This window comes from Herpailurus yagouaroundi, unplaced genomic scaffold, assembly GCF_014898765.1.
Source record: "Herpailurus yagouaroundi ecotype Mexico unplaced genomic scaffold, PumYag 222, whole genome shotgun sequence".
Classification (NCBI taxonomy): domain Eukaryota; kingdom Metazoa; phylum Chordata; class Mammalia; order Carnivora; family Felidae; genus Herpailurus; species Herpailurus yagouaroundi.
In genome coordinates, this window is record NW_024412453.1 from 16,685,634 (window position 1) to 16,712,260 (window position 26,627).

The following is a 26,627-nucleotide window of genomic DNA, read 5'->3' on the forward strand; positions in this document are numbered from 1 at the left end:
CTGGAGGCGGGATCTGTCATCTGTCCTCTGATGACCACACTGCCCCACCAGGGTCTCTGGGGGGATAGCAGGAGATCCTGTTGGCGGGCAGACCTTTGAAGGCTGTGCCACCTGTTAGTGGAAACTTGGGAGTTCCGGCAAGACAGAGAGCAGAGCCGAGCTATGAGCCTCAGGTGGCTCTTCTGTCTCCGCCACTGCCCTGCATCTCGGAGAGGAGGTGGCCTGAGTCAGAACACGAGTCCAGGGTTCAGGGAGCAGGGGATTCACAGCAGGGAGGAAGGTGGAGCAGCCACAAGCACAGCTTCTGCTTCTGAAGAGAGGGGCTCCTTGAGGGGGACACAGGCCCCGGCTGTGTGTCCTGTCCGAGGAGAACATGCCCACCTCTGGCCTGGTGGCGGTTCCCAGCAAGGGACTTGCCCATGCTGGAGAGAGTCCGTGTTCTCTGCGTCCAGTTCTCGGAAGCAGCAGGCGGGTCCTGCCCTGGGGACACCTCACCCTCACGGTAGGCGTTGGCTCCCGTTCCGGACGGCGCTCGGCCATGGGGCTGCTCTGGGGCGAAATGGGGAGATGCTTGCAGCAGTGGGGAAGAGATGGTGCGGCATCACACGTGGGGACCCCCACCCCGCATATGTGCATAGGCACAACTCCAAGAAGAAAATCCAAAATTTTGTTGCTCTCGGTAGCAAAAAAAAAAACCAAAAACAAAACAATTTTTATTTTTTAAATTATTTAGCTATATTTTCTGAACTTTGTGCGGTGAATCTATTTAAGTTCTTAAAAGTAAGTTTAAGTTTAATTTTAACTTTTTAAATAGTTTATTTTGAGAGAGAGTGTGAGAGCACATGCATGCGAGTAGGGGAGGGGCAGAGAGGGAGAGAGACAGTCCCAAACAGACTCCATGCTATCCTTTGCGATCATGACCTCAGCTGAAGTCAAGAGCTGGACACGTAACCGACTGAGCCACCCAGGTGCCCCTAAAAGTCAGCTTAATGTTTAGAACGGTTTGAAGGCTTACAGAAAACTCGAGCAGGTATCCGGGGTCCCCCACACTCCACCGGTCTGTCCTGCTGCCACCTTGTACTCCCGTCCCACTTGTGTGATGGTGGCTGAACCAGCGTTGATGCGACTTTGTTAACCACAGCCCATGCTCAGTCAGCGCTCTCATGTTCCACCAGCGTCCTCCCCTGGCCCGGCCAACATGCCACAAGGGGTCTGCGCTCCCAGGGCAGCTTGGTACTCTCAGACTTGCCTGGGGGCTTCCTCAGTGACCCCCCTCAGGCACCCGGGGTGTCTGTCTCCTGCTCCGTCTCTGTCTCTCCCCCTCTCCTCCCTCTTGTTGAGAGTGAAGTTCTTTGGACCAGACCCGGCAAACGTCTCCACGCTGGTGCCTGAGCCCTTTCCAGAGTAGGGGCGCTTTAACTGACGAGCGGGACCCCCTTGGACTTCAGCCAGGTGGGGCGCTCCTGATGGGTTTTAGGCCCTCTCGGGGCCAGGGAGACGTCCTACCTCGGGCAGCCTTGCCAGGGACGTTGAAGTGGAGGGGCTGTTTTGGAGCCCCAGCTCCTACCCCTGCAGCGGCTTCTCTTGGCACCTCACCCCTGTCTCGTGCACTATGGATATTTGGGACCTCTTGCAAGGCAGAGAATTCTGCTAGAGTGTGCAGGACGTGGCGTGGAGTGGCGTGGCGGGGTCCAGTGGCATCGTGTGAAGCCGTGAAAAGTAACGGTCCCCCTCAGTTGTTAGGGTCCGAACCAGCGTCCTGGGCACGTTTTCCCTTGAGAAAAGACCTGCTGTGGCCGGCACGACATGGCTTTTATGTCTGTGTGTCACTGCTGCCCCCCGTCTCTCCCCCACCCCAGGCCCGGCTCCCATCCTCTGCCTCCGTGACTTCCTCTGAAGGCAGCAGTGTGTTTCCAGCCGTGTGAGGGCTCCTGCCCTCGGCTGGGCCTCCTGGAGCCCCCACGGCCTGCGAGCCGGGTTGTCCCAGCCCCGGGTGCAGGGTCGGGCGTGGGCAAGAGGAGGCTGGGCTTGTCAGACAGCTTTGCCTGTCATTTTAGGGCAGCCAGGGTGACAGCAAGAATGCCAAGAAGAAGAACAACAAGAAAACCAATAAGAATAAAAGCAGCATCAGTCGAGCCAACAAAAAGAAGCCCAGCATGCCCAACGTGTCCAACGACTTGTCCCAGAAGCTCTACGCCACCATGGAGAAGCACAAAGAGGTAGAGACGCACGGGTGGGCTCTTGGGGGGCCCGTGTTGGCGCCCTTCCTGGGCTGCAGGATAGAGGAGGGGGCCTGGGGCTGTCGGGCAGGGCCAGCCCGGAGAAGGTAGAGCTGCCGGTCGCGTGACCCACACGGCACGCCGCCGGCTCCGGGCGGCCCCAGGGAGCCTGGGTGGTCCTGGGCGCCAGCACGCTTGCCCTCCGCGGGGGGCTCACGCCGCTCTCGCCCACAGGTCTTCTTTGTGATTCACCTGCACGCCGGGCCCGTCATCAACACGCTGCCCCCCATCGTCGACCCTGACCCCCTGCTCAGCTGTGACCTCATGGACGGGCGTGACGCCTTCCTCACCCTTGCCAGAGACAAGCACTGGGAGTTCTCGTCCCTGCGCCGGTCCAAGTGGTCCACGCTGTGCATGCTGGTGGAGCTGCACACACAGGGCCAGGACCGGTTTGTCTACACCTGCAACGAGTGCAAGCACCACGTGGAGACGCGCTGGCACTGCACCGTGTGCGAGGTAGGCCCCCGTCCTCGCCCTCTGCGCGTCGGCAGCCTGCACTGAGCTCCTAGACGGTGGCCGTTTCCTGGGGGAACAGAGTGACCGAACGAAAGAGGCTCATCTGCCTCCTGGTCCTCTGGGGTGCTGTGGGTCACGAGGTGGATGTTTTTGAGCTCACGAATACAAGGGTCCTGGTCAGTGTGGGTCAGGGGTGTGTGGTACACAGCTCCAGACTCAACAACGGGCATCCAGGATAGGAAGGAAGAAGCCCATCTCTTTTCACAGAGCCTGGTACGGTCCCGGCCCAAGCGAGCATTACCGCAAGGCCACAGATGTGTGTCCAGGGTATGCTTGGCCCCCGGCAGGAGCCGGCAGGTTTCCCGGGGGAGGTGGTGTTTGTGCTGACTTGTTCGGGACAAGATGGTCACGGAGCACTTTCGTCTTACCCCTGGTTTTTTGCTTATGTGGGCCGTGTGTCCGGCACATCCAGGGACCTCGTGCCCGGGCAGGAGCAGGAGAGAGGTGGGCTGTGCTTCCCTTCCGCCAGGATTCCGACTGGTTTCCCCTTTCCGTGCCTCCAGTTCTAGGCTTGCTGAGAGGCTGGGATTCCCCTGCCCTAGTGTCGTGCTGGGCCCCTTTGGTTAGGGGTCCTGGACCCCTCCTCCCTTGTCCTGGTGGACCCCGTGATTGCATACACTGGCTCTCCTCTGAGAAGGGGTGTGGGCGGTCGTGGGCCCTTTGTCTCCCCCAACAGATAGTCACAGACTCCATCCCCCCACCCACTCCTCACCTCACCAGTGTCACTGTTCAGAATGGTCCCCAGAGTCACATGCCCATAGGAGCAGCTCTGTGATCTCAGGTTGAGGGGGCACATGGGGCCTCTGTAATGCCTTTGTTTTCATTCCCCACTTTGTCTAACTTTCTTTGGTTCTTTGTCACTTCCCGCTGTTGGGATCTTCGTGTCCTTTCTCAAAAAGGATCGGATCTGGGGCTCCTGGGTGGCTCAGTCGGTTGAGTATCCGGCTCTTGATTTCAGTTCAGGTCATGATCCCAGGGTTGTGGGATCGAGCCCCACATCGGGCTCTGTGCTGGGCATGGAGCCTGCTTGGGATTCTCTCTTTTCCTCTCTCTGTCTCTGTGGCATGTGACTGCACGCTTTTGCGCTCTCTCGCTCTCTCTCAAAATAAATAAGTAAATAAATATGAAAACACAAACCAAAGGATTGGTTTTGGTCACAGGGCTTCCTTCTCTAGACTTGGCTCTGGGTTGCCCCCGTCTCCAGGTGCAACTTTTAAGACCTCTGAGCGCACGCATTTTGTCACTGTGGTCTGAGCCCCGGGCCTATCTTCTGGTGAAGGCCTTCTGGTGAAGACCCTTCTGGGCTGCCCTGCAGAGCTCTGGGGACACACCGGGGTGCCCAGTAGCGACCCCAGAGGGTGAGGGCCGGTTTCTAGAAACCCAGATCGGTGGCACTTCAGTGAGCTTGGGAGGAACTGTCAGTCTCCCCCGGCCAGGTACCTCCCCCGGCCGGGTACAGCAGGACACGGTGGGTCTGCGCAGCGTTCCTCAGGGGCAGAGGGAGGCAGGAGAGGGGACAGGGGTGAGACTGCGGGGCCGGGTGAGGGGCCGGGGCCGGACGTGTCGGGGGGCCGCCGGGCCGTACCGGCTTCGCGCTGACCCCCCCCCCCCCGCGCCCCCTCCCTGTCCGCAGGACTACGACCTGTGCATCAACTGCTACAACACGAAGAGCCACGCCCACAAGATGGTGAAGTGGGGGCTGGGCCTGGACGACGAGGGCAGCAGCCAGGGCGAGCCGCAGTCCAAGAGCCCCCAGGAGTCGCGGCGCCTGAGCATCCAGCGCTGCATCCAGTCCCTGGTGCACGCCTGCCAGTGCCGCAACGCCAACTGCTCGCTGCCGTCCTGCCAGAAGATGAAGCGGGTGGTGCAGCACACCAAGGGCTGCAAGCGCAAGACCAACGGGGGCTGCCCGGTGTGCAAGCAGCTCATCGCCCTCTGCTGCTACCACGCCAAACACTGCCAGGAGAACAAATGCCCGGTGCCCTTCTGCCTCAACATCAAACACAAGCTCCGCCAGCAGCAGATCCAGCACCGCCTGCAGCAGGCTCAGCTCATGCGCCGGCGGATGGCCACCATGAACACCCGCAACGTGCCTCAGCAGAGTCTGCCTTCCCCTACCTCAGCGCCGCCCGGGACCCCCACGCAGCAGCCCAGCACGCCCCAGACGCCGCAGCCACCCGCCCAGCCCCAGCCCTCGCCCGTGAGCATGTCACCGGCCGGCTTCCCCGGCGTGGCCCGGACTCAGCCCCCCACCACGGTGTCCGCCGGGAAGCCCGCCAACCAGGTGCCGGCCCCGCCGCCCCCCGCCCAGCCCCCGCCGGCCGCGGTGGAAGCGGCCCGGCAGATCGAGCGCGAGGCGCAGCAGCAGCAGCACCTGTACCGGGTGAACATCAACAACGGCGTGCCCCCGGGGCGCACGGGCATGGTGACCCCGGTGGGCCAGATGGCCCCCGCGGGCCTGAACGTGCCCCGGCCCGGCCCGGTCAGCGGGCCCGTCGTGCCCAACCTGCCGCCCGGGCAGTGGCAGCAGGCGCCTCTCCCCCAGCAGCAGCCGATGCCGGGCATGCCCAGGCCCGTGATGTCCATGCAGGCCCAGCCAGCCGTGGCAGGGCCTCGGATGCCCAGCGTGCAGCCGCCCCGGAGCATCTCGCCCGGCGCCCTGCAGGACCTGTTGCGGACCCTGAAGTCGCCCAGCTCCCCGCAGCAGCAGCAGCAGGTGCTCAACATCCTCAAGTCAAACCCTCAGCTGATGGCGGCTTTCATCAAGCAGCGCACGGCCAAGTACGTGGCCAGTCAGCCCGGCCTCCAGCCCCAGCCCGGCCTCCAGCCCCAGCCCGGCCTCCAGGCCCAGCCCGGCCTGCACCAGCAGCCCGGCCTGCAGAACCTGAACGCCATGCAAGCCGGCGGGCCCCGGCCCGGCGTGCCCCCGCAGCAGCAGGCGATGGGAGGCCTGAACCCCCAGGGCCAGGCCCTGAACATCATGAACCCGGGGCACAACCCCAGCATGGCGAGCATGAACCCGCAGTACAGAGAGATGCTGCGCCGGCAGCTGCTGCAGCAGCAGCAACAGCAGCAGCAGCAGCCGCCGCCGCCGCCACCGCCACAGGGCGGCACGGGCATGGCCGGGGGCATGGCCGGGCACGGCCAGTTCCAGCAGCCCCAGGGACCCGGAGGCTACCCGCCGGCCATGCAGCAGCAGCGGATGCAGCAGCACCTCCCCATCCAGGGCAGCTCCATGGGCCAGATGGCGGCTCAGATGGGACAGCTCGGCCAGATGGGGCAGCCCGGGCTGGGCGCGGACGGCACCCCCAACATCCAGCAGGCCCTGCAGCAGCGGATTCTGCAGCAGCAGCAGATGAAGCAGCAGATCGGGTCCCCGGGCCAGCCGAACCCCATGAGCCCCCAGCAGCACATGCTCTCAGGACAGCCCCAGGCCTCGCACCTCCCCGGCCAGCAGATGGCCACGTCCCTCAGTAGCCAGGTGCGGTCCCCGGCCCCTGTCCAGTCTCCGCGGCCCCAGTCCCAGCCTCCACATTCCAGCCCGTCGCCACGGATCCAGCCCCAGCCTTCGCCGCACCACGTCTCGCCCCAGACCGGTTCCCCCCACCCAGGACTCGCGGTCACCATGGCCAGCTCCATAGATCAGGGACACTTGGGGAACCCGGAACAGAGTGCAATGCTCCCCCAGCTGAACACCCCCAACAGGAGTGCGTTGTCCAGTGAGCTGTCCCTGGTCGGCGACACCACAGGAGACACCCTAGAAAAGTTTGTGGAGGGTTTGTAGCATTGCGAGAGCATCGCTTTTTTTTGTTTCCCCTTTCATGTTCTTGGACCTTTTGTACTGAAATCCAGGCATCTGGGCTCTTTTTATCCCTAGATGGAACTGCTACTTCCGAGCCATGGAAGGGTAGATTGCTGTTTAAAGAAACAATACAAAGAATATATTTTTTTGTTAAAAACCAGTTGATTTAAATATCTGGTCTCTCTCTCTCTTTCTCTCTCTCTCTCTCTTTTTTGTTTTTTGTTTTCTGTTTTTGTTTTTTTGTTTTGGGGGGAGGGGGGTTTTGTTTGGATTCTTTTTGTCGTCATTGCTGGTGACTCATGCCTTTTTTTAACGGGAAAAACAAGTTCATTATATTCATATTTTTTATTTGTATTTTCAAGACTTTAAACATTTATGTTTAAAAGTGAGAAGAAAAATAATATTCAGAAACTGATTCTTGAAATAATGCAAGCTTATAATGTATCCCGATAACTTTCTGACGTTGCGGGAAGATTTTTTCTATAGTGAACTCTGTGGGCGTTCTCCAAGTATTACCCCTGGACGGTAGGAGTCGGCTCCTGCGCGCACACACGTACACACCCACACACACCTATCTATACATACTGGCTTACGCCAAACTCTTGTCTTGCAGATGTAGAAATTGTTGCTTTGTTTCTCTGATAAAACTGGTTTTAGACAAAAAATAGAGATGATCACTCTCTTAGACCATGCTAATGTTAATAGAGAAGAAGCATTCTTTTCTTTCTTCTATGTGAAACTTGAAATGAGGAAAAGCAATTCTAGTGTAAATCATGCAAGCGCTATAATTACTATAAATAAGAAAATTCAAGAAGATTCAATCACTGTATAGAATGGTAAAGTACCAACTCATTTCTTATATCATATTGTTAAATAAACTGTGTGCAACAGACAAAAAGGGTGGTCCTTCTTGAATTCATGTACATGGTATTAACACTTAGTGTTCGGGGTTTTGTTATGAAAATGCTGTTTTCAACATTGTATTTGGACTATGCATGTGTTTTCCCCCCCATTGTATATAAAGTACCGCTTAAAATTGATATAAATTACTGAAGTTTTTAACATGTATTCTGTTCTTTAAGATCCCTGTAAGAATGTTTAAGGTTTTTATTTATTTATATATATTTTTGGAGTCTGTTCTTTGTAAGACACGATTCTGGTGGATTGCTCATGGCGGAGAGGTGGGGATCACGGGCCCGGGGGGCCGTGCGGGTGGCAGCCAGGCCCAGCCGAGCCCGCGGCTTCTCTCTGCAGGGACCGAGGGGGCAAAGCTCGGGGATGGCCTCATGTACTCAGTGCCCCACGGGGAACGTCACCCACGGTTAGGGGTGCAGATGGGTCTGAACAACACTTTGCCTCCTGTCCTCTTCCCGGAACACTCGAGAAAACCCAGAGCAGGGACGGTTCCTGTTGTTGGCAACTGCGCCCCCTTCCCCTTCCTGTATGTAAACCCCAGAGTTGATGCGAAAGGTGCCCCGGGGACTGGAGGTGGTACCTGCTTCTCTCCGGGATCCCCAGATCCTGTGCCCCCGCAGGGGAAGGATGCCGCACGCTGGGGGGGGTCCTGCCCCGGCCAGGCCCGCCCCGGGCTGGGCTTGGCTGGGCTGGGCAGAGAAGAGCTGTGGCCTTCCTCCTCCACCCTCTAGAGACAGGGAGGTGCCCCCGCCCTGAGGCCACGGAGGCAGCGCTGTGGTGAAAGGGGACGGGCACGTTGGCCACACAGTCCCCCACCTCACCCCCGGGTCCAGTGTCAGATGCCCTTAACAAGAAGGTGAGAGTTGAGACCCTGGATGCCGTAAACATCACGTCTCTGTGGGAGCATGCACGTGTGTTCTCCAGAACCCCCCCCACCCCGAGCACAAGTGAGTCGAGTCCCAGCCCTTGTATCCCCGGCTCCCCGATTAGGGGGTCGTGGCGGCCAAGTCAGAGCTCTTGACTCAAATAGTTTCCCTTTTGGCCCTGTATTCACAGAGGTAATTTCAAAATACTTGATTTGGGAATCTAAATTTGAGGAAATTTTCTGAAATATCCGCCCTAGCACAGAGCTTCCCCGTAGGTGAAGCCAGATCAACAGACCGTCATCAGCACTGCCAACCAACCCCCGCCTCCGCCACATGCCCGAAGAGAAAGCAGGGCCACGGCCCGCCAGTGGCCCTCTGGCCATCCTTGCTCTGCCTGCTTGCTTCTCGAATCTGGGACCGTCTCCCGCAGCACCCTCCCCGCTGATGGTCCAACCCTGAGCCCGTGTTCGGGCAGAAGCGGTGACCTGTCTGGGCCCTGGAGGAGCAGGACGGCCATTCGGTGCAGTCAAGTGGTGGTGGTGGGGTAGGGTTGGATTCAGGTCCTCCTAGAATCCAAAACTTTGTGGCCACATCTCATCTCCTTGGAGTCCACGTCCTGTGTGACCCGCCAAAGGATGTGTCCGAGGGCGTGCGGTCTGCGGATTAACCCTGCACTGGGCGTAAGGAGGTTTCTGTAAGAGCTGCCAGGCCCGGGCGCTGTGTCTCATGCTGTATACTAAAGAGGAGAAGAAAAAGTCCTATATTTGTGATCAAAAAGAGGAAACTTGAAATGTGCTGGTGTTTATAATAAAAGCTGGTAAAACTGCTTGGATTCAACGATGGTCCCAGTTGGCTCTGACCCTTAGTATTGGCTTAGAGCTAGCCTTCGTAAGGTCCAAGGGTCTCAGCTAAGTGCGTCCGGTACGTATGTTTGATCATGTTTCTAAGAACTTAGCATGTTGGAAACAGGAATAGGGTGTAATTTCTGGAAGACGAGTCGGAGAGTGTTCTGCTTAGAAGATCTCAGGCTGTAGATGTAACTTCCTCTTTTTTCTTTTTCTTTTTTTTTTTTTTTTTTAATTTTTATTTATTTATTTACTTACTTACTTACTTACTTACTTTTACTAGATGGAACCAAAGATTCTGTTTAAGCCAGAACGTGCTTCGGCACAGCAGCGGTGGGGGGCCAGGCGGGGGGGGGGGGGGCGGCGGGCGGGAAGCTGCTCAGACAAAGCAGAGTTCTTTGATGAAGGAGCTCAGTGCTGGTTGGTCACCAGCGCACCTTCGGGAAGCCCCTCCCTCGCCCGAGGATAGTGCTGAGGATAGTGGTGGGAAGCCGGCGGCGTGGGGATGGGGACAAAGTCCACTTGGGCTCCGGGCTCCGAAAGCCACACTGCACCTTCCTGGGATGCTCTGTTCGTCCCACTGGGTTACCCAGGTGTGATTTCGACGTGTAAAGTCAAGAGTAAGGAAACAGGAAATTTGAGTGAACGTAGCCTCCAGGCTAGAGGACAAACCGGAGGACGGAACCCCCGGTGAGTCAAGAGGGCAGCGTGGTGTTTTAGGTGCCTTCCTACAGAGGGTTTCCCAGGCTGCGTCGACTGTGGCTCCAGCGTGAGATGCCTTCACCCAGCGGAGCATCCGCGGGCGCTGACCGAACACCTGGCTTGCGGTGATTCAGGCACGTTTGAGGGGCCATAGGCGAGCAGGAAGTGAGCTCACGGGACGTGCGGGTCTGCAGCGTCTGGGTGGCGGCAGCCAGGAGCCGGGGCCCGGGTTGCGAGTGAGCAGGTGTGGGCCGCTCAGCCAGAGCCACGCCTGAAAGGAGCTTTTCTCCACTCCTTGTTTCGCAGGCTCACCTAGAACTCACTTTGGGGAGCCCTCAGGCAAGCGGGGGCATTACAATAGCTCGTAAGCCCTCAAACGTCACAGACAGTAAGTGGTAACCAAGTCCTGACACAGGACCAAGTGGACTTGCCCTGCCTGGTGCCCGGTGTCTGGTGCCCACCGGTTCACTGGGCGTCAGCCTACTGTCCACAGTGTCAGTGACCTTAACCCGGTGCCTGAAGAGGGCTGCCGCTGAAGTGGGCCTTATTCTCTGGGCCAGCCACAAGGAAACCTCTTCTAGACGATGTTTCAAGTGATTCTATACTAGCCTATCAACAAAGTTCAGACGAAAAGATCCTTAAGGGTAGTAGTGGGGTTTAGAGACTGTCGCGAGTAAGGGTGGGAACCCTGTGTCTGCAGGTCTTTTAGGAAAATGTCCAGAGAGGACGTCCTTGGAAGGACGGTAAGAGGAGGATGGCTCCCTGCACCAGGACTCTCCCTGTGTCTCTCCAGGACCCCTCATGTGTGGCACAGGTTTGGGGGCCTCAGAAGAGGGAGGGTTGTCTCTTGTGCTGCCACGAGGGAGGCGTCTGGAGCCAGCTCCAGGGAGGGAGAGTCTTGGGGACCAGACACTCACGTCGCAGCCGCTCTCCTGAGGCTGGGAGGTGCAGAGAAAGGGGCAGCCGACTTGAGGGAGGCCAGGAGCCGCACCAAGAGGCGTTCAGAGTCACCTGGTGTTCAGCCAGAACCAGTGTCCCCGCTGAGGGCTGGACCTCCACAGGTGAAAGCACAGGGGACGCACCGACCTTCCAGGGAGGCCGGTTCTCACTGTTCCCAACCCTCTCGACACTTGAGTTCTGGGTAGCTCCAGCTTCCTGGGTGAGAAAGGGGGTTCTCACGGGGAGAGGGCGGGAAAGACGAGATTGGGTCCCGAGCCGAGGCCCCTTTCCCTCCAGAACAGGCAATTTTTAGGGATGCACACCTGTGGCTTCTGGTTGTCCGTGAAGTAAGCAGGCGTGGGCTCTGGGACAGCACTTCTCCAGCTCTGACACACAGACGCCTCATCTGGGATCTCGCTGACCTCCTGACATGGTGGGTCTGGGCCCAGGGGGTGGGCAAACTGAGCTTCTGAGTGTTTTGTTTTGTTTTTTTAAGGGTGTTTTTTTTTTTTCTTTTTCTTTATTTTATTTTGAGAGAGAGAGAGATCACACATGGGAGGGGCAGAGAGAGAGAGAATCCCAAGCAGGCTCTGCACTGACAGCACAGAGCCCGAGGCGGGGCTCAAACTCACAAACCATGAGATCATGACCTGAGCCAAAGTTGGACGTTTAATGGACTGAACCACTCAGGCACCCCAGCTTCTGAGTTTCTAATGAGCTCCCAGATGAGTCCTGGCTCTCAGTCTGCACTTTGAATTTAAATTTTTTTTTAATGTTTATTTATTTTTGTGACAATGAGAGAGACAGAGTGCAAGCAGCAGAGGGGCGGACTGAGGGAGACACAGAATCTGAAGCGGGCTCCAGGCTCTGAGCTGTCAGCCCAGAGCCCGACGCGGGGCTCAAATCCACGAACTGCGAGATCATGACCTGAGCTGAAGTCGGATGCTCAGCCGACTGAGCCACTCAGGCGCCCCACTAAGCCTTCACTTTGAATAGCAAGGCCATAAGGGGATCCAAGAACAACCATCTTGACTTTGAAATTGCATTAGTCTTTTTTTTCTTAAAGATTTTTAAAAAATGTTTATTTTTGAGAGAGAGAGAGTGCAAGTGGGGGAGGGGCAGAGAGAGAAGGAGACACAATTTAAAGCAGGCTCCAGGCTCTGAGCTGTCAGCACAGAGCCCGACACGGGGCTCGAACTGACGGACCGTGAGATCATGATGTGAGCCGAAGTTGGCCACCCAACTGACTGAGCCACTCAGGTGCCCCTTCTTAAAGACTTTTTAAAACTAATCTCTACACCCCATGTGAGGCTCGAACCCACAACCCCAAGAGCTGCATAGTCTACAGACAAGCCAGCCAGGCCTCCCACAACTGCTTTAGTTTCAATATTCACGATAAATATGGGTGTAGGGAAAGGGGGTTTGGTCAAATGGTTCTTAGGCCTCCTTCACGGCATTTGTTCCCAGCTGGCATCTTCTGTCCCCTTTGTCCTCAACCCCCTGAATAAGTACCTGGTGGGACCACTGGCAGCCCCAGGTCCCCTAGACAGGACAGGAGTTAAGGCGGAGCCCAGGGCAAAGAGGCACAGGAAGACGTCCTGACCGTGAAGTGCATCATCGTACAAAGTGCAGACTGTGAGGACACCTAAGGGGGCGCCATCCCTCTTGCTCTGCCCCAGAAGCAGGAGTGCCCTGCTCCCCAGGCGACTTCCAGGCGAGGGGAAAACGCTTGTGCGCCACGTGGAGCAAGTGCTGGGGTCAGTCCCATCCTTCCCGTTTCCCAAACACCCAGCACTCCGGAGACACCTGGCTGACGCTGAGACCATGGCCCCCTCTGACCTGTGCCTGGCGGCGTTTCCACCCTGCCCTCCCATACCCCACTGGACCGGAGAGTCCTGACGGAGGGGAGCCACTTCATACCTGCAGAGACGCAGTCTTGGTGAGGGGCTCCGCAGGCCTGATGCCAGGTGCTGCTCAGGATCCCACCGGGCCTGGGCCTCTGGCTGGAGTGGGGCTCCCTGGCACCGAGCCAGGCCAAGGGTCCTGAAGGGGGCAGGGCCTCACTGGCACGGAGCAGACATCGAGAGGGGCCCCGCAGCCACCAGGAAGCCGTGCTGAGCAGAGGAAGGGGCCGCAGGCAGGCAAGGCCTCCCCAGGCAGCCTTTCTGCTCGCTACACGGGTCAAGGTGATAATGGTGGCTCGAGGAACTACAGGGCCATCACCTGAGCCCGCATGCACACATGCACCCAACCGTGCACAGAACAAAGTGGCTTCTCCACGCTCGAGGGTCTCTCGCGCCAAACTAATTTTTAACTTGCAAGCCATGGACGCCACGGATTGAGTTTGGGTGGACATTTTTTATTCCAGTGCCTACAATGACCTCATCTACAAATTGGGGGAAAAATGTGACCAGAGTGCTTTGCCAGGACAGAAGGCATCTTTCCAAACATGCCCTCAAGGCTAGTTCTCCAAGTGGTATCCCCCAGTGGAAGTTTCCAGGAATACAAGCAGTGGGAGAGGTGGCTGCCTCCTCCACCCTGGCTTCCCCTGAGCCAGACGTGCTCAGAAAAGACCCCAGCAGTGACACTTTGTGGTTGTTCAGACTCAGCTTTCTTAATGCTGGACAGGGAGGCTGGGAGCCACTAGGTGGGGCACAGACCATGTTCACGGGATTGCCAAGGGCAGGGGCCTGGACCAAATGCCATTGCCGTAAGGCATGAAAAGGGACAAAGGCCTTCGGTCCAGTCACTCCTGAAAGTTTGGGGGATCTGTGGAATCAACTTGTGACATTTCCAATGTCTTCGATGGTGGAATTAAAAGTGGACACTGACAAACAGAAGAAATGATTTGGAGAAAAAGCCTCAGAGTCACCCAATGAAATCAGAAATGTTCTAGTTAGTTCCAGGCCAGGTCCTAAGTGGCTATACCTGCCTCCACAAAGGGCCACAGGTCTTGCTTCCGACCAGATCCCACAGTCAGCATGTGTACAAGTGGGCGTCGGGGCCCGGGTTCTCACCAGATCTTGCACTGCGGTGGGCAGGTATCTGGAGTTAGCAGAGCGTTGACGTTCATTAAACACACCGAGACGGCTGTCGAGTGAATCAGCAAAAGGTTATGTTTCTGCGTTCTGAACCATGCCGAGTTGGTGTCAAGTCCTGCAAAGGACTTTAGGAGACGTGCAGGATGCCTGGGTGGCTCCGTTGGTTAAGTGTTCGACCTCGGCCCAGGTCATGATCTCATGGTTCGTGAGTTCAAGCCCCGCCTCTGGCTCTGTGCTGACAGCTCAGAGCCTGGAGCCCACTTTGGATTCTGTGTCTCCCTCTCTTCTCCTCCCCCACTCGCACTCCGCACCTCTCTCTCTCTCTCTCAAAAATAAACATTAAAAAAGAGAGAGAGACGCGCAAAACCCTGATCAGGTCCTACCAGGCCATTAGTTGTTTCTCTGAATTTGAACATCTTGATGCCTCCAAAAGCCAGGGAGAGTTACTGCCTCTGAAGCTGCAGCCAGAGTCTCCACACTGCAGCTGCCCTTGTTCCAAACGGGGTCTGTACAGGTCTGTGCCTGCTGGGGGTGGGCACACTTGTTCCTGAGGCCTGAACACTAAAACAGTAATAGCTTTCAGACAACACCCAGCATCTGCAGGACTGTCTGGCTCCTCAATACTCCTATTTTTAGAGCTTCAAAAATTAAGGTACCTTGTAAGAAGGTTTATAAAATTGGTTAAAAAAAAAAAAAATCCCATCATCCCGGGGCGCCTGGGTGGCTCAGTCGGCTGAGCGTATGACTCTTGATTTCAGCTCAGGTCATGATCTCAAGGTTCAGGCGTTTGAGTCTCTCATCAGGCTCCGCAATGACAGCGTGGAACCTGCTTGGGATTCTCTCTCCCTCTCTGTCCCTCCCCTACTCGTTCTCCCCCTCTTCCTCAAAGTAAATAAACTTAAAAAAAAAAAAAAATCCCATCATCTCTGAGTTGCTGAAGCCTGGCACGTGGGGCTCAACCTTGACACCTTCCACCTGGAAGAATCCCCGAAGCGCTCCAACTACGTCCCCGCTGTGGGGGGGGGTGGGGTGAGGCTCTCCTGACTCCCGTACTTTGCAGCGCCGGACAAACCTCGAGCACCTCCGTTTCCGCAGGATTGTGTCGGTGAGCCTCCCAATCACTTGGGGAGCCGCCCGGGCACGTTGTGAGCCATGGCACTCGGCGAGAAGGGGCGTTGACGTGGGCAGGAAAAGCACCGCACAGCGACGGGAAAAGCACGGCACAGCGACGACAGTCACAGGCCGAGAAGGAGTGGCGCTGTGGGTGTCTAGGGTAGCTCGCAGCGAGTGAGCGCAGCACGAGGTGCGGCGCTGCTGAATCACTACGTTCCATGCCTGGAACTTTGTGTGTCAACCACACTTCAATTAAAAAAAAAAAAATTTTTTTTTTCTTAATTAAAATAAAAGGAGTTTCGGTCTCAACTTCAGCCTCACCTCCAGCAAGGCGGGAGGCAAAGAATGAATGTGCCCAGACCTGCCGGTGGGGCGGCCCCTGAGTTCACGTTTTGGAGTGAAATCCACCCTATCTCTTCCTCCGCCCGCCTCGGTAGAGCCGGCGGCCCCAAACTCGTCAAGCCCCGGGGACGTGCACTGCTTCCGCCCCGGCGCCACCTTTCACAGCCGGGTGTGTGCGGGCGTCGGCCCCATTTAGGGGATGCACGAAGTGAGGCCCAGCTGGCGGGCCAGGGCCCAGGGCCCGCGCGCACGTCCCGTCGTCCTTGACAACGCGACACAAGGTCACGGAGGGCCCTCCCTCAGGCCCGACTGTCCCCGCGCGGGCAGCCGGCGCCCGCGCCACGGAGGCCCCCGCCCACCCGCCGGCGCAGGCAGCGGGCCGGGCAGCCCGGCGCTCTCCGTGACGTCACCGCGCCGCGCCCCAGGAAGGCCCCGCCCCGTTCCGCCCCCCGCGGAGCGTGGTGTCCTAGGCGCTGGGTAGGACCGACATGGCGCGCGAGTTGAGGGTGCTGCTGCTATGGGGTCGCAGTCTGCGGGCGCCAGCTTTGGCGGCCGTCCCGAGAGGTGAGGGGGGCCGGGTGGCAGGCGGGCCCAGCCTCGGTCCCGAGCCGGCTTCCTCTTCCGTGGGACACGTGGAGGTTCTGTGAGATTTATGCGCCACACAGCCGGCGAACGCTGAGCGCGCGGTGTGTCCGCGTTTCTCCCCAGCCCTCAGGTAGCGGGGATGCGCCCCGGCCCGCGGGCCTCCTGCAGGTGCTTCTTCGCGTCGAGCCCTCGGACCCGGGTCAAGCAGAGGGGTCGGGCGCTCCTCGCTCCTGCAGCGGAGGGCATTTTCGGAGAGTGGAAGGGGAGGGCTCGTGTGCGTTAGAAACGGACTTCACCTGGGTGATCATTTAAGCTCCTTCGTGGCGATTTCATGCCTCCCCGCCCCCAAGTTGTTTTATACGGGCGCGATGCAGAAACCACTGGCTGTGCTTCTTTCAACCCTGAGTGTCCGCTCTGCCTGGGAAAGCACAGGGCTGCGAACCGTGCAAAACAGGCTCTACCTTGGTGCAGTCCCCGGACTATGGTTCTTCACCACCGTATTCCCAGGAAATACTGGGGGGGGCGGGGGCGGGGGCGGGGAAGAATAACCATAATCTTTCTCCTTCCCCACTGGTAAGAAACCATTGGTGAACGACTTAGAGTTCCTTCCAGGTTCTTTGCACAGTGTTCGCACACACGTGAACAGCTGTGTCTATTTTTTAAAAAAATTTTTTTTCAAAAAAAAAAATTTTTTTTTTTTCACATTCATTTTTGAGAGACAGAGACAGAGCACAAGCGGGGCGGGGCAGAGAGAGAGGGAGACACAGAATCCGAAACAGGCTCCAGGCTCCGAGCTGTCAACACAGAGTCCGCGCCGGGCTCGAACTCACAAACCGCGAGATCATCACCTGAGCCGAAGTCTGATGCTTAACCGACTGGGCCACCCAGGGCCCCAAGATGTGTCTATTTTTATCTGAAAGGGCTTACACTGTATCTGCAGTTTGTTACTGAATTTTTACAAAAATGTTTAGTTTTGAGAGAGCATGAGCAGGGGAGGGGCAGAGAGAAAGAGAGGGACAGAGGATCCGAAACGGGCTCTGCACTGACGGAGAGCCCTTATGGGGGGCTCCAACCTTGAGATCAGGACCTGAGCCACCAGGCGCCTCTGAATTGTACTTTAAGATTTTAAGTACTCTGTGTACCCAACGTGCAGCTCAGACCCCTAACCCTAAGATTCAGAGTGGCATGCTCTTCTGCCCAAGCCGGCACCCCTGCTACTGAGTTGTTTATAACGTTCCCTGCAAAGCTTCCACATCTTGCTCAGTATACCCCCGGTCTGTGGCTTTCCAGTGGCTGCATAGCATCCTTTGTTATGGACTTAGCATTTAACTAGCAGTGTCCTGTGAGCCACAGGAGACTGAGGGCAGTCCCTCACTGGCCATCGTGAGGATTTTGCTCTACTGTGGAGGAGATATAAATGTAGGAACAGGTTTGGAGGAGGGGGCAGTGGTTGCAGTGGGGGTCGAGGTAGGGAGGAGGCCTGTGGGATTGTGGCTTCGCCAGGATGCTCATGGGGGAGGTGGGAGAAATAGCCAGATCCTGAACGGTTTCTTGGAGGTCAGCAGGTAGGATTTACCTGTCAGCTCTCAGCAAATCATTCTGTCAGAGAAAGCAGATCTTCTCAAATTCTCGTCTTACGGAAGAGGAAATCTTCTGAGCGACTCACAGTGTCATCAGCTGCTACGTGGTGTCCCTGGCAGGCAGGAAGGCTGTGGGATCCGAGGCTGACTGGTAATGGGATGTGTGTGGTCTACGCATGGATGTGTCTACAGCGTGCCTTCTCTGGGCGTCTTACTTGTTCCCTCATGCCCATCTGTGACCCGCTCCCAATGGACATAATCAAGATTGTTTCTGTGGTTTTGTATTTGTTACAGTACTGTGAAGAATGGGTGACTTTTTTTTTTCCCAGCTGGGGTTTATTTTTTTTAATTTTTAAAGATTTACATCCCAGTTAGCATATAATACAATAATGATTTCAGGTAGAATGGACGAGTATTTAAATCTTTGTGCACATGTATGGTATTTCTTTAGAATTTTAGAATTCGAGTTTTAGAATTGATGGTTCAGAGTCTGTGCATATTTGAAATGTTAGCTGATGTTGCCAAATTACTGTCCAAAAAAGCTTAAGCAATTTATATTCCCATCAGCAGGTAGTGAGACTCCTTATATCAAGGCGTTTTCTTCTTAGTAGTTAGACTGTGTTCATTTGCTTAATGGCCATTTGTATGTCTCATGAATTTCTTTTTCATATCTTTGACACTTTTTTTCTGTTCCATGAGTTTTAAATGTCGGTGTCTGTTTTTTTAAACGATTTCTTAAATATATTTATTTTGAGAGCAAGCGAGCACAAGTGGGGGAGGGGCAGAGAGAGAAGGAGAGAATCCCAAACAGGCTCCACACTCAGTGGAGGGCAGTGGGTTCCACTGAGTGTGGAGCCTTGACATGGGGCTTGATCTAATGAATGCGAGGTCACGACCTGAACAGACATCAAGAGTGTGATGCTCAACCAACTGAGCCACCCAGGCACCCCTTTATGCAATAATTTTTAAAGGTTTTGCATAGCCCACTGCAGGTCTCAAACTCAAGAACTGCGAGATCACGACGTGAGCTGCTATTAAGAGTTAGGACGCTTAACCAGTTGAGCTACCCGGGCGCCCCTCAAAATATTTTGAATGCTCTCTGGGACTTCAAAGATGATGTGACTGATGATGTGCTGTTGCGGTCGTAGGTTAAGTAGGAGCATGTGGCTGCCGAGTGTTCGGGGCATATTGGAGTCCTCTGGCCAGACAGGGAGTGCAGAAACACGTGGATGGTTGCTTGTGTGGGTCTCCTAGAAGAGAGGGTCATGGGCCGTGTCTTGAGAGCACAGATGCAAGGTAAGGCCCCATTCTGAATGATTGGGTTTGACGAGAAATAGTATAGGGGAGTGAGTGTGAATAAGGTTGAAAATTATGTCCTTTCTGTTCTGTTAGATGTCAACTTGTGGATCATTTTCTGTAATTGTCAGGGTGGTCACAGTGCCAGACCTGGGCCAGTGCTGGAAGCGCCCAGCTGCAGGCACCGTGAGGTCCACACACCTGATTTTCTGCACGCCCTCAGGACCAGGTGGCTGGTTACAGATAACGTCCCTGGTGAATCTTACGTTGATTGGTAGTTGGGAACCAACACTTCCTTCGCCTGGTAAAATGTCATTATTATAGGGAGTTAGGGCTATCAGAACCTGGGCATTCATGAAAATGTAACGTTAGTAGTAAAAAACCTAAACTGCCATCATACTTTTTCACCAGTTCCAACAAGTAACAGAAGTAGCTGGTAGACAAACAAGAATGCCACCTCCTAAACAAGAGATGATGAGCCTGCAAAATCAGCAACAGGGAGCACCTGGGTGGCTCATTCAGTTGAGCATCTGAGTCTTGATTGCAGCTCAGGTCATGATCTCGTGGTGGTGGAATCAAGCCTCGTGTCGGGCTCTGTGCTGACAATGCAGAGCCTGCTTTGGGATTCTCTCTCCCTCCTATGCCCCTCCCCTACTCGCCACCCCACCCCCCCAAATAAATAAACTTAAAAAAACAAAAACGAGAAACAGACTTGGTCTCCAAAAGCAAATGATTGTGTTGTGTGGTGGAGAGGGTAGCAGGTTGGTCATTTCACGGGGCTTTGTAACTTTGGAGACACCACAGCCCCTCAGCCCTGTTTCCTAATCTCGAGGATGCTCTTGCTCTCACCAGTGACGTTTCCAGGACCCGTCATGAGGCAGCCACTGTAGTGCTCAAGTTACCATCTTCTGCCTTTTCCAATCTCTGTAAGCAGGATCATCTCCTGGAATTTTCTGCCTTAGAGGCGAGACTTCCAAGGGGCGAGGAGTCTGCCCCAAGTGCCAGAAATGTCAGAAGAGTAGGGTTCCCGTTGTCGTTGTAGTTGCTCACACCGGTTGGTTTTATTTCCCAAAATGAATCCCACCTGGACCCTGTGCAGCCACAGCCTCACATTTCTTACTTTTCTTTTGTTGTGTTATTCTGCTTCCTTCCTGTGCCCTTACTTTGTTTGGGGGGGGGGGGGCGTGCTATCTAATTTATAACCTCCCGCCTCTTGTGCTGCAGCCGGCTCAATTTAGTAGGCAGATTTCAGGTGTTCCCAGGCTCTTTTCAGGATGAGCGGACAGCTCTTGTGGCTCAGGTTTCATCCTCCCGGGAAACAGCTATTTGTGCTGCCACCATAACATAACAAGGATAGGTTTGATCCTTAACCTTTAGACTCTGAATGTCAGGGCCACCTCTGTAAACCGCAGTGCTGGGGCCTTGGCCGGCATGGGCGAAGCACATACACAAAGGGTGTGTGACCGACTGCCCAAGAGGCACCAGGTGGGCCTTGGGCATGAGGCGCTGGGTTAGGACCAGAGGGGTTGAGTGCATCTGCAGAAGATCAGACCAACCGAAATGTAAGAGGTTAGCAAAGGCCGTATTAGTCGCTGGCCGAGTAGGTGGCCAGAATTAAGGGCGGGGGGAATCTCCCAAGCGTTTTGCTCCCCCCTTGACGAAGTAAGGGAAATGGCTGCTTGAAGGAAGTGGGGTGAGGACATGCAGTGAGGCTGGTGAGAAAACAGACATTTCCCGCCTCTGCCCCAGAGTCAGATACCAGGTAAGAAAGGCGACTTCTGTAAGGAGAGTCTCACTGAGGCAGGGCGGTGGTTGCTGTCTCAAACCAAAATTCTGGCTTGGGACCAATGAAGTGTCCCCGGTTTATGTTCAAGTGAAATGTTTTAGGTTCAAAGCCACACGATGTTCTTGAATTGCATTTTTGGTGCTTCAGCGTAGCCCTCTAGAATATTTGTGTTTTTTTAAGTTTATTTAAGAAAGCGTTGCACGTGAGCAGGGGAGGAACAGAGAGAAGGACAGAGAGAGAGTCCCAAGCAGGCTCCTTGCTGTCACTGCAGAGCCCAGCGTGGGGCTCAAACGAATGTGAGATCATGACTTGAGCAGAAACCGACTAAGCCACCCAGGCACCCCTGAAGCCAAAGCTTTAAACTTAGAAATGTGTTGACTGAAATGAGATGGGTCAATTTGAGGCTTTTGTTGTCATAAGCTCCCTGTAAGAAATGCGTCCATATCATGACTTGCTATATACAAGGATACGTGTGTGATACAAGTATGTGTGCCTGCTTAGATGAGTTTGTAAATGCCTTTACCTTTTTTTGTTTTGTTTTTTGTAAATACCTTTATCATGAGATATGTTCTTTTGCTTTCCATTTTGCTTTGTTTTGTTTCTTTTTAATTTCTGGTTTAACCCACATTTAGTGATTTCAGAACCAGCCACCAAACTTGGTGGGTCACAGGTTTTGACCTGTGACCTGCTCGGGCTCTAGCATCATCATGGGGAAAACAGACGTGAGACGGTCAGGTTTAGTCCGCCAGCACACCTCCCACGTGGTGTGGCAATATCAGTTCATTTAACACACATCTCAGCTGCCTCCTCTCCGCCCGGTACCGCTCGGGTGCCTCCCAGGGGACAAAACAGACAAGAATCCTGGCCCAGGAAGGTGCTGGGGTGGAGACAAGTAAATGCAGCGTGGGTGTTAGGGGCTGAGCTCTCTGAAGAAACCAGAGCGGGAAGGAGAGCCTGACAGAAACAGGGCGGTCAGGGACGGCCTCCTGGCTAAACAAAGTGTGCAAGAAGGTGAAGGTGGCTTGGGAAGGGTGGCTTGAGCCACGGGAGCAGCCCGTGCCAGGGTCCTGAGGCAGGAGCGGGCCGGCACATTGCAGGGAAAGCACGGAGGCCGGAGCCAGTGCTCGGTCGCGCTGGACAGCAATCAGGTCAGAAGTGTCTCTTCGGCTCAGTGTGACTCGGGTTGAGATTTGGCCGATGGGGGAGACGAGGTGTTGAGTTCAGAGAGTTTTCTGAGAAAAATCCTAAGTTTTTGTTGCCGAGGAGAAGAAAGGCTGTTTTCCAGACCTAGTTGGTACCGGGAAAAAAAACCTTCCACCCTCAGTGTGCTGCACGGTGGTGCCCGAAAAAGCCTCCGCCCTGGGCACAGCGCCCCGGGCCTCCCGACCCATCCTGTGATGTGTCTCGGGGTCCGTTTCCCGTCGCTGCCGCTGCCGAGAGCTCTGCTGTCCCCCCCCCCCCCCCCCCCCCCCGGGGGGGGGGCCCCCCCCCCCCCCCTGCCCGGCCGGGGGTCCGGGTCGTTGCCACGTTTGCTTTCCGTCACGGGCCTGGGGAGCGACCGCCTGCCGCTTCTCACACCTTCGCCAGCGCGAGCCTAACATATTTTAACAGTTTGTCAGTCTCACAGTGAAAATGCTGTCGTGTTTTAAAATGCATCTCTTTAGTCCTGAGGGTGGTAAAGCCTCTTTGTCTTTGATTCAGGGCCATTGATGTTTCTCTTTTTTGGGAATTGGCGTTTTTCTCTTACGCTCTTGGGAGTTTTTATTGCAGATCTGTCAGTGACCTTCTCGTAAGGAAGCTGGCCCTCTGCCACGTTTTCCGTTGTTTTTTTCGTAGTGCCTGTCAGCTTTAATTTTTTTTTTTTTTTGGTAGTGTGTTTATTCTTAATTGTTCATATGTGTATTTTTTTTTTTTTGAGTAAGCTTTATACCCTATGTGGGGCTCGAACTCACACCCTGAGATCAAGAGTTGCATGCTCCACTGACTGAGCCAGCCGGGCACTCCCATGTATGTATGTATGTATGTATTTTTAAGTTTATTTATTTTGAGAGAGAGAGAGAGCACACGCGAGCACACACACGCAAGTGGGGGAGGAGCGGGGTGGAGCCTGATGCTCGAACTCACGTACCATGAGATCTTGACCAGAGCCAAAATCGAGAATCGGACGCTTAACTGACAGAGCCACCCAGGTGTCTCCCATATATGTAATTTTTTCTAATTTTATTTTATTTATTTATTTATTTATTTTTTAAATTTTTTTTTTTTAACGTTTATTTTTTGGGGACAGAGAGAGACAGAGCATGAACGGGGGAGGGGCAGAGAGAGAGGGAGACACAGAATCAGAAACAGGTTCCAGGCTCTGAGCCATCAGCCCAGAGCCCGACGCGGGGCTCGAACTCACGGACCGTGAGATCGTGACCTGGCTGAAGTCGGACGCTTAACTGACTGCGCCACCCAGGCGCCCCCTAATTTTATTTTTTACTCACATGTAACAGACATACTAGTTTCAGGCATACACCATAGTGATTTGATATTCATTAATCACAAAATGATCACCACAGTAAGTCTAGTGAACACGCATCACCTGACATAAACAATTTTTGTCTTGCGATGAGAACTTTTAAGATTTATCCTATTTGTTTTAATTTGTATGTGTTCCATAAATTTATGGTTCCAGGGTTATGTGTCTTGTTTAGGAAGAGTTTCCTCACTCTTAAATCATTAGAGAAAAAGATGCCGAGATCACTATCAGTAGGGCGGGCAAAGGCAAATCAAGACCACAGTGAGGTGGCCCTTCACCCCCACTCAGGTGGCGAGAATAAAAACCGTGGGTGACAACCGTAGCATCCCTGAGGGTGTGGAGAAATCAGAGGTCTCCCTGCGGGCGGGAACGTAAGGTGGTATGGCACTTTGGAAAGCCGTCTGCACTCCTCAAATGGTTAAACAGCTAGCATTCGACCCAGCAGTTCCACTCCTAGGGATCCACACAGAAACTCGTACAACAGTGTTTACAGCACAGCCAAAAAGTGGATACACCCCAGTTGTCCATTGCCTGGACTAAATGTGTGGTCTGGCCACATAACGGAATATTGGTCCGCTTTAGAAAGGAGTGAGCTGTGATACCTCGTAACGTGGATGAACCTTGAAAATCTTAACGTTAAGTGAAAGAGGCCAGGCCCGGAAGACCATGTGTAGTATGATTCCATTTATGCGAAATGTCCTAAACTGGCACATCTCTAGGGCCACAGCGTGATTGCCAGAGCTGGGCGATGGGGGAATGGGGGAGTCATTGCTAATGAGTATGTGGTTTCTTTCTGAGGTGATAACGTGTTCTGGAACTAGATGATGGTGACGGACAGACAACTCTAAATGTGCTAAAGCCCAGTGGCTTGTACACTTTGGGTCAATTATATCCATAAAGCTTTTTTTTTTTTTTTTTAACGTTTATTTATTTTTGAGAAACAGAGTGTGGCGGGGAGGGGCAGAGAGAGAGGGAGACACAGAATCCGAAGCAGGTTCCAGGCTCAGCTGTCAGCACAGAGCCCCACGCGGGGCTCGAACTCACGAGCCACAAGATCATTACCTGAGCCGAAGTCGGACGCCCAACCAACTGAGCCACCCAGATGCCCCTCCGTAAAGGTGTTCTTAAAACCTCTTCTGTGTTCTTCTAGTACTTTCAGCTTTTATTTGCACTTTTATAGTCCATGTGGAATTTTTTATTTAATAAGTGAGAGAGGAAATTAACTTTAATACTGTAGCTTTAAATTAATATGCTTTAGGGGCTCCTGGGCGGCTCAGTCAGTTAAGCGTCTGACTCTTGATCTCAGCTCAAGTCATGGTTTGCGTTTCGTGAGTTCCAGCCCTGCTCTGGGCTCTGTGCTGGCAGTGTGGAGCCTGCTTGAGAATCTCTCTCTCTCCCCGCTCTCTGCCCCTACCCCATTGCTCTCTCAAAACAAATAAGTAAACTTTGTAAAAAGTTAAAAAAAAATTAACGTGCTTTAACACAGTTAATCATATTTCCTCATGGTTTTCGAAATTCTTGGCTATTTGTGCACATCTAGTTTTCCATATGAATTTAAGAATTAGGTTGCATAGTTTAAAAAAAAGTTTTAAGTAAACTTTACGCCCAACATGAGGCTCAAACTCCTGACCCTGAGATCAAGAGTCGTATGCTCCTCTGCCTGAGCCAGCCAGGCACCCAGAGAATTGATGTCTTTAAATATTTACTCTTCGTCTTCAGGGACATTTCCCTAAGCTTTTTCTATCCCTTCACAAATATTTCTATGTCCCTAGTAAATTTTTTGGTGTGTTTTGTAACTGGGTAATTTTTATAAATAGGTTATTTTGTGCATCGATTACTGATGTACATAGCACAAAATTCCAAAGACACAAAGGTGTGTGCGGTGGAAAACACACCTCTGTCACTGCTGCCCTCAGGCACCAGTTCCCCTCCGGTGGCAGCCCCCTTAAGCCAGTTTTTTGAGTGTCCTTACAAAGATATGCTTGGCTTATGAGAGTAGTTTTCCGTGTATGTGTTCATGCATATATGTTTTTAAACACGTGGGAGCATGCAAACCCCTGTTCTGGGCCAGGTTATTTCCTTAGTATGTCTTAGAGGTAATTGAACATCAGGATACTTTACAGAGACTTGCTTCATTTTTCTGCTTCAGAGTATTCCGTTATATACATATTTGTATACTGATCTTCACCTGACCCTCATCTTGGTCATTGGCCCCTGACCCCTGGGGGAGGGCGGGGATTTCTACCCCGGATCCTCATCTGGTGTGTCTGTACAGGCCTTTGCGTGACCCCAGCATTGACAGTCGGTGGGAAGGGGCTGGCCCTTCTGTGACAGCCACTTTATGTCTTTAAGGGTTTGTTTTGAGGAATTATATGTATTTGATTGGTTCAGAAGGTATGCGTTGAGAAGTCTTGTTCTCGATGGTCCCCTTCTCCACTCACTTCCCCTCTCCCTCCGAGGTTGTCTCCTTTAGGAGTTGCTTATATGTCTGCCAGGGTCTGTACGATACAGGAGGTGCAGATAAACACGTGTCTTCTATGACGCTACGTAATCTGTGTTTTAGTCGCTGAGTAGCTGTTGGAGACTTCCCGTAGCAGCGCTGTTCCCTCCTCTCTTTGCAGCCACCCTCCATGCTGGGAGGCGCCGTGGTTTATTTACTGGTCCTCAGCACGTGGGCACTCAGGTGGTCTCCAGGCATTTGCTGTTATGTACAGTGTTACGGTGCGTGGCCTTTCAGCTCTGTCGTCACATACAAGTTCAGGTGTACCCACAGAGGGAAGTTCCCGGACGAAATCGCCAGATGAGAGGCTGTGTGTATTTGTGGTCCTGGCCAGCGTGGCCAGATCTCCTTCCACGGGGTCAGGCCGATTCCTCCTGCCTGGAGCGGTGCCCCCACGGGGTCGCCAGAAGTACTGTGGAAGTCGCCCCAGAGCACGGCTCTGCTGCCATCTCCCCCTTCGTGTGAAAATGAGCTGGTCGGAGCCAGAGCATAGCGCCAGCGGGGGGGAGCCTTGGGTTCAGGGAACACGGATGGGGTTGTGGGGCCTGCCAGACCCTGCCTGACTCCCTCCTTTCCTGCACTTACCTTCCATTCATACCTGCAGGTGGCCTCCAGCGAGGGCTCCCTGCTCCGGGTGGCTTCACAGAGGTGCAGCGTCCCGGCCATGCTGTGTCCCGTGGGTGACGCTAGGGGGGTCAGCCTGGGCTCCGAGGGGCTGTGCGTATTTCTGCGTCTGCAAGCTCCGTGACCCCGAGAGGCTGAAGCTTCTTTCCTTCCATCCTCTCCCTTTCCCGCCTCACACATCCCATAAAAAGAAATGCATATAATATGTGTGTGCAGTTTTATAAAAAAGCATCAAATGAACACTTATTACCCAGTTGAAGGAATGGAGATTACAGGTCCCTCGAAGGCCTGTGTGCTCCTGCTGCACCCTCTTCTCTCTTTCCTAGAGGGAACTGCTGACCTGAATTTTCTGTTTTGTTTTGTTTTGTTTTTTAA

General features: G+C 54.2%; 2 protein-coding genes across 6 annotated transcripts in view; both read left to right on the top strand.

The window, feature by feature from the left end:
* CREBBP (CREB binding lysine acetyltransferase) overlaps positions 1-7,689 on the top strand; it is a 126,337-nt gene extending 118,648 nt beyond the window's left edge. For all 5 annotated transcript variants that reach the window (XM_040459185.1, XM_040459182.1, XM_040459184.1 and 2 more), the window contains 3 exons: positions 2,058-2,219; positions 2,454-2,735; positions 4,429-7,689. In XM_040459185.1, coding sequence (XP_040315119.1) covers positions 2,058-2,219; positions 2,454-2,735; positions 4,429-6,579 — 2,595 coding nt within the window. In that variant the 3' untranslated portion in view covers positions 6,580-7,689. The remainder of the gene's footprint in view (positions 1-2,057; positions 2,220-2,453; positions 2,736-4,428) is intronic.
* An 8,102-nt stretch (positions 7,690-15,791) lies between these two features.
* The window catches only part of TRAP1 (TNF receptor associated protein 1), a 46,783-nt gene continuing 35,947 nt past the window's right edge, over positions 15,792-26,627 (top strand). The window contains exon 1 of the mRNA XM_040459187.1: positions 15,792-15,924. Coding sequence (XP_040315121.1) covers positions 15,849-15,924 — 76 coding nt within the window. The 5' untranslated portion in view covers positions 15,792-15,848. The remainder of the gene's footprint in view (positions 15,925-26,627) is intronic.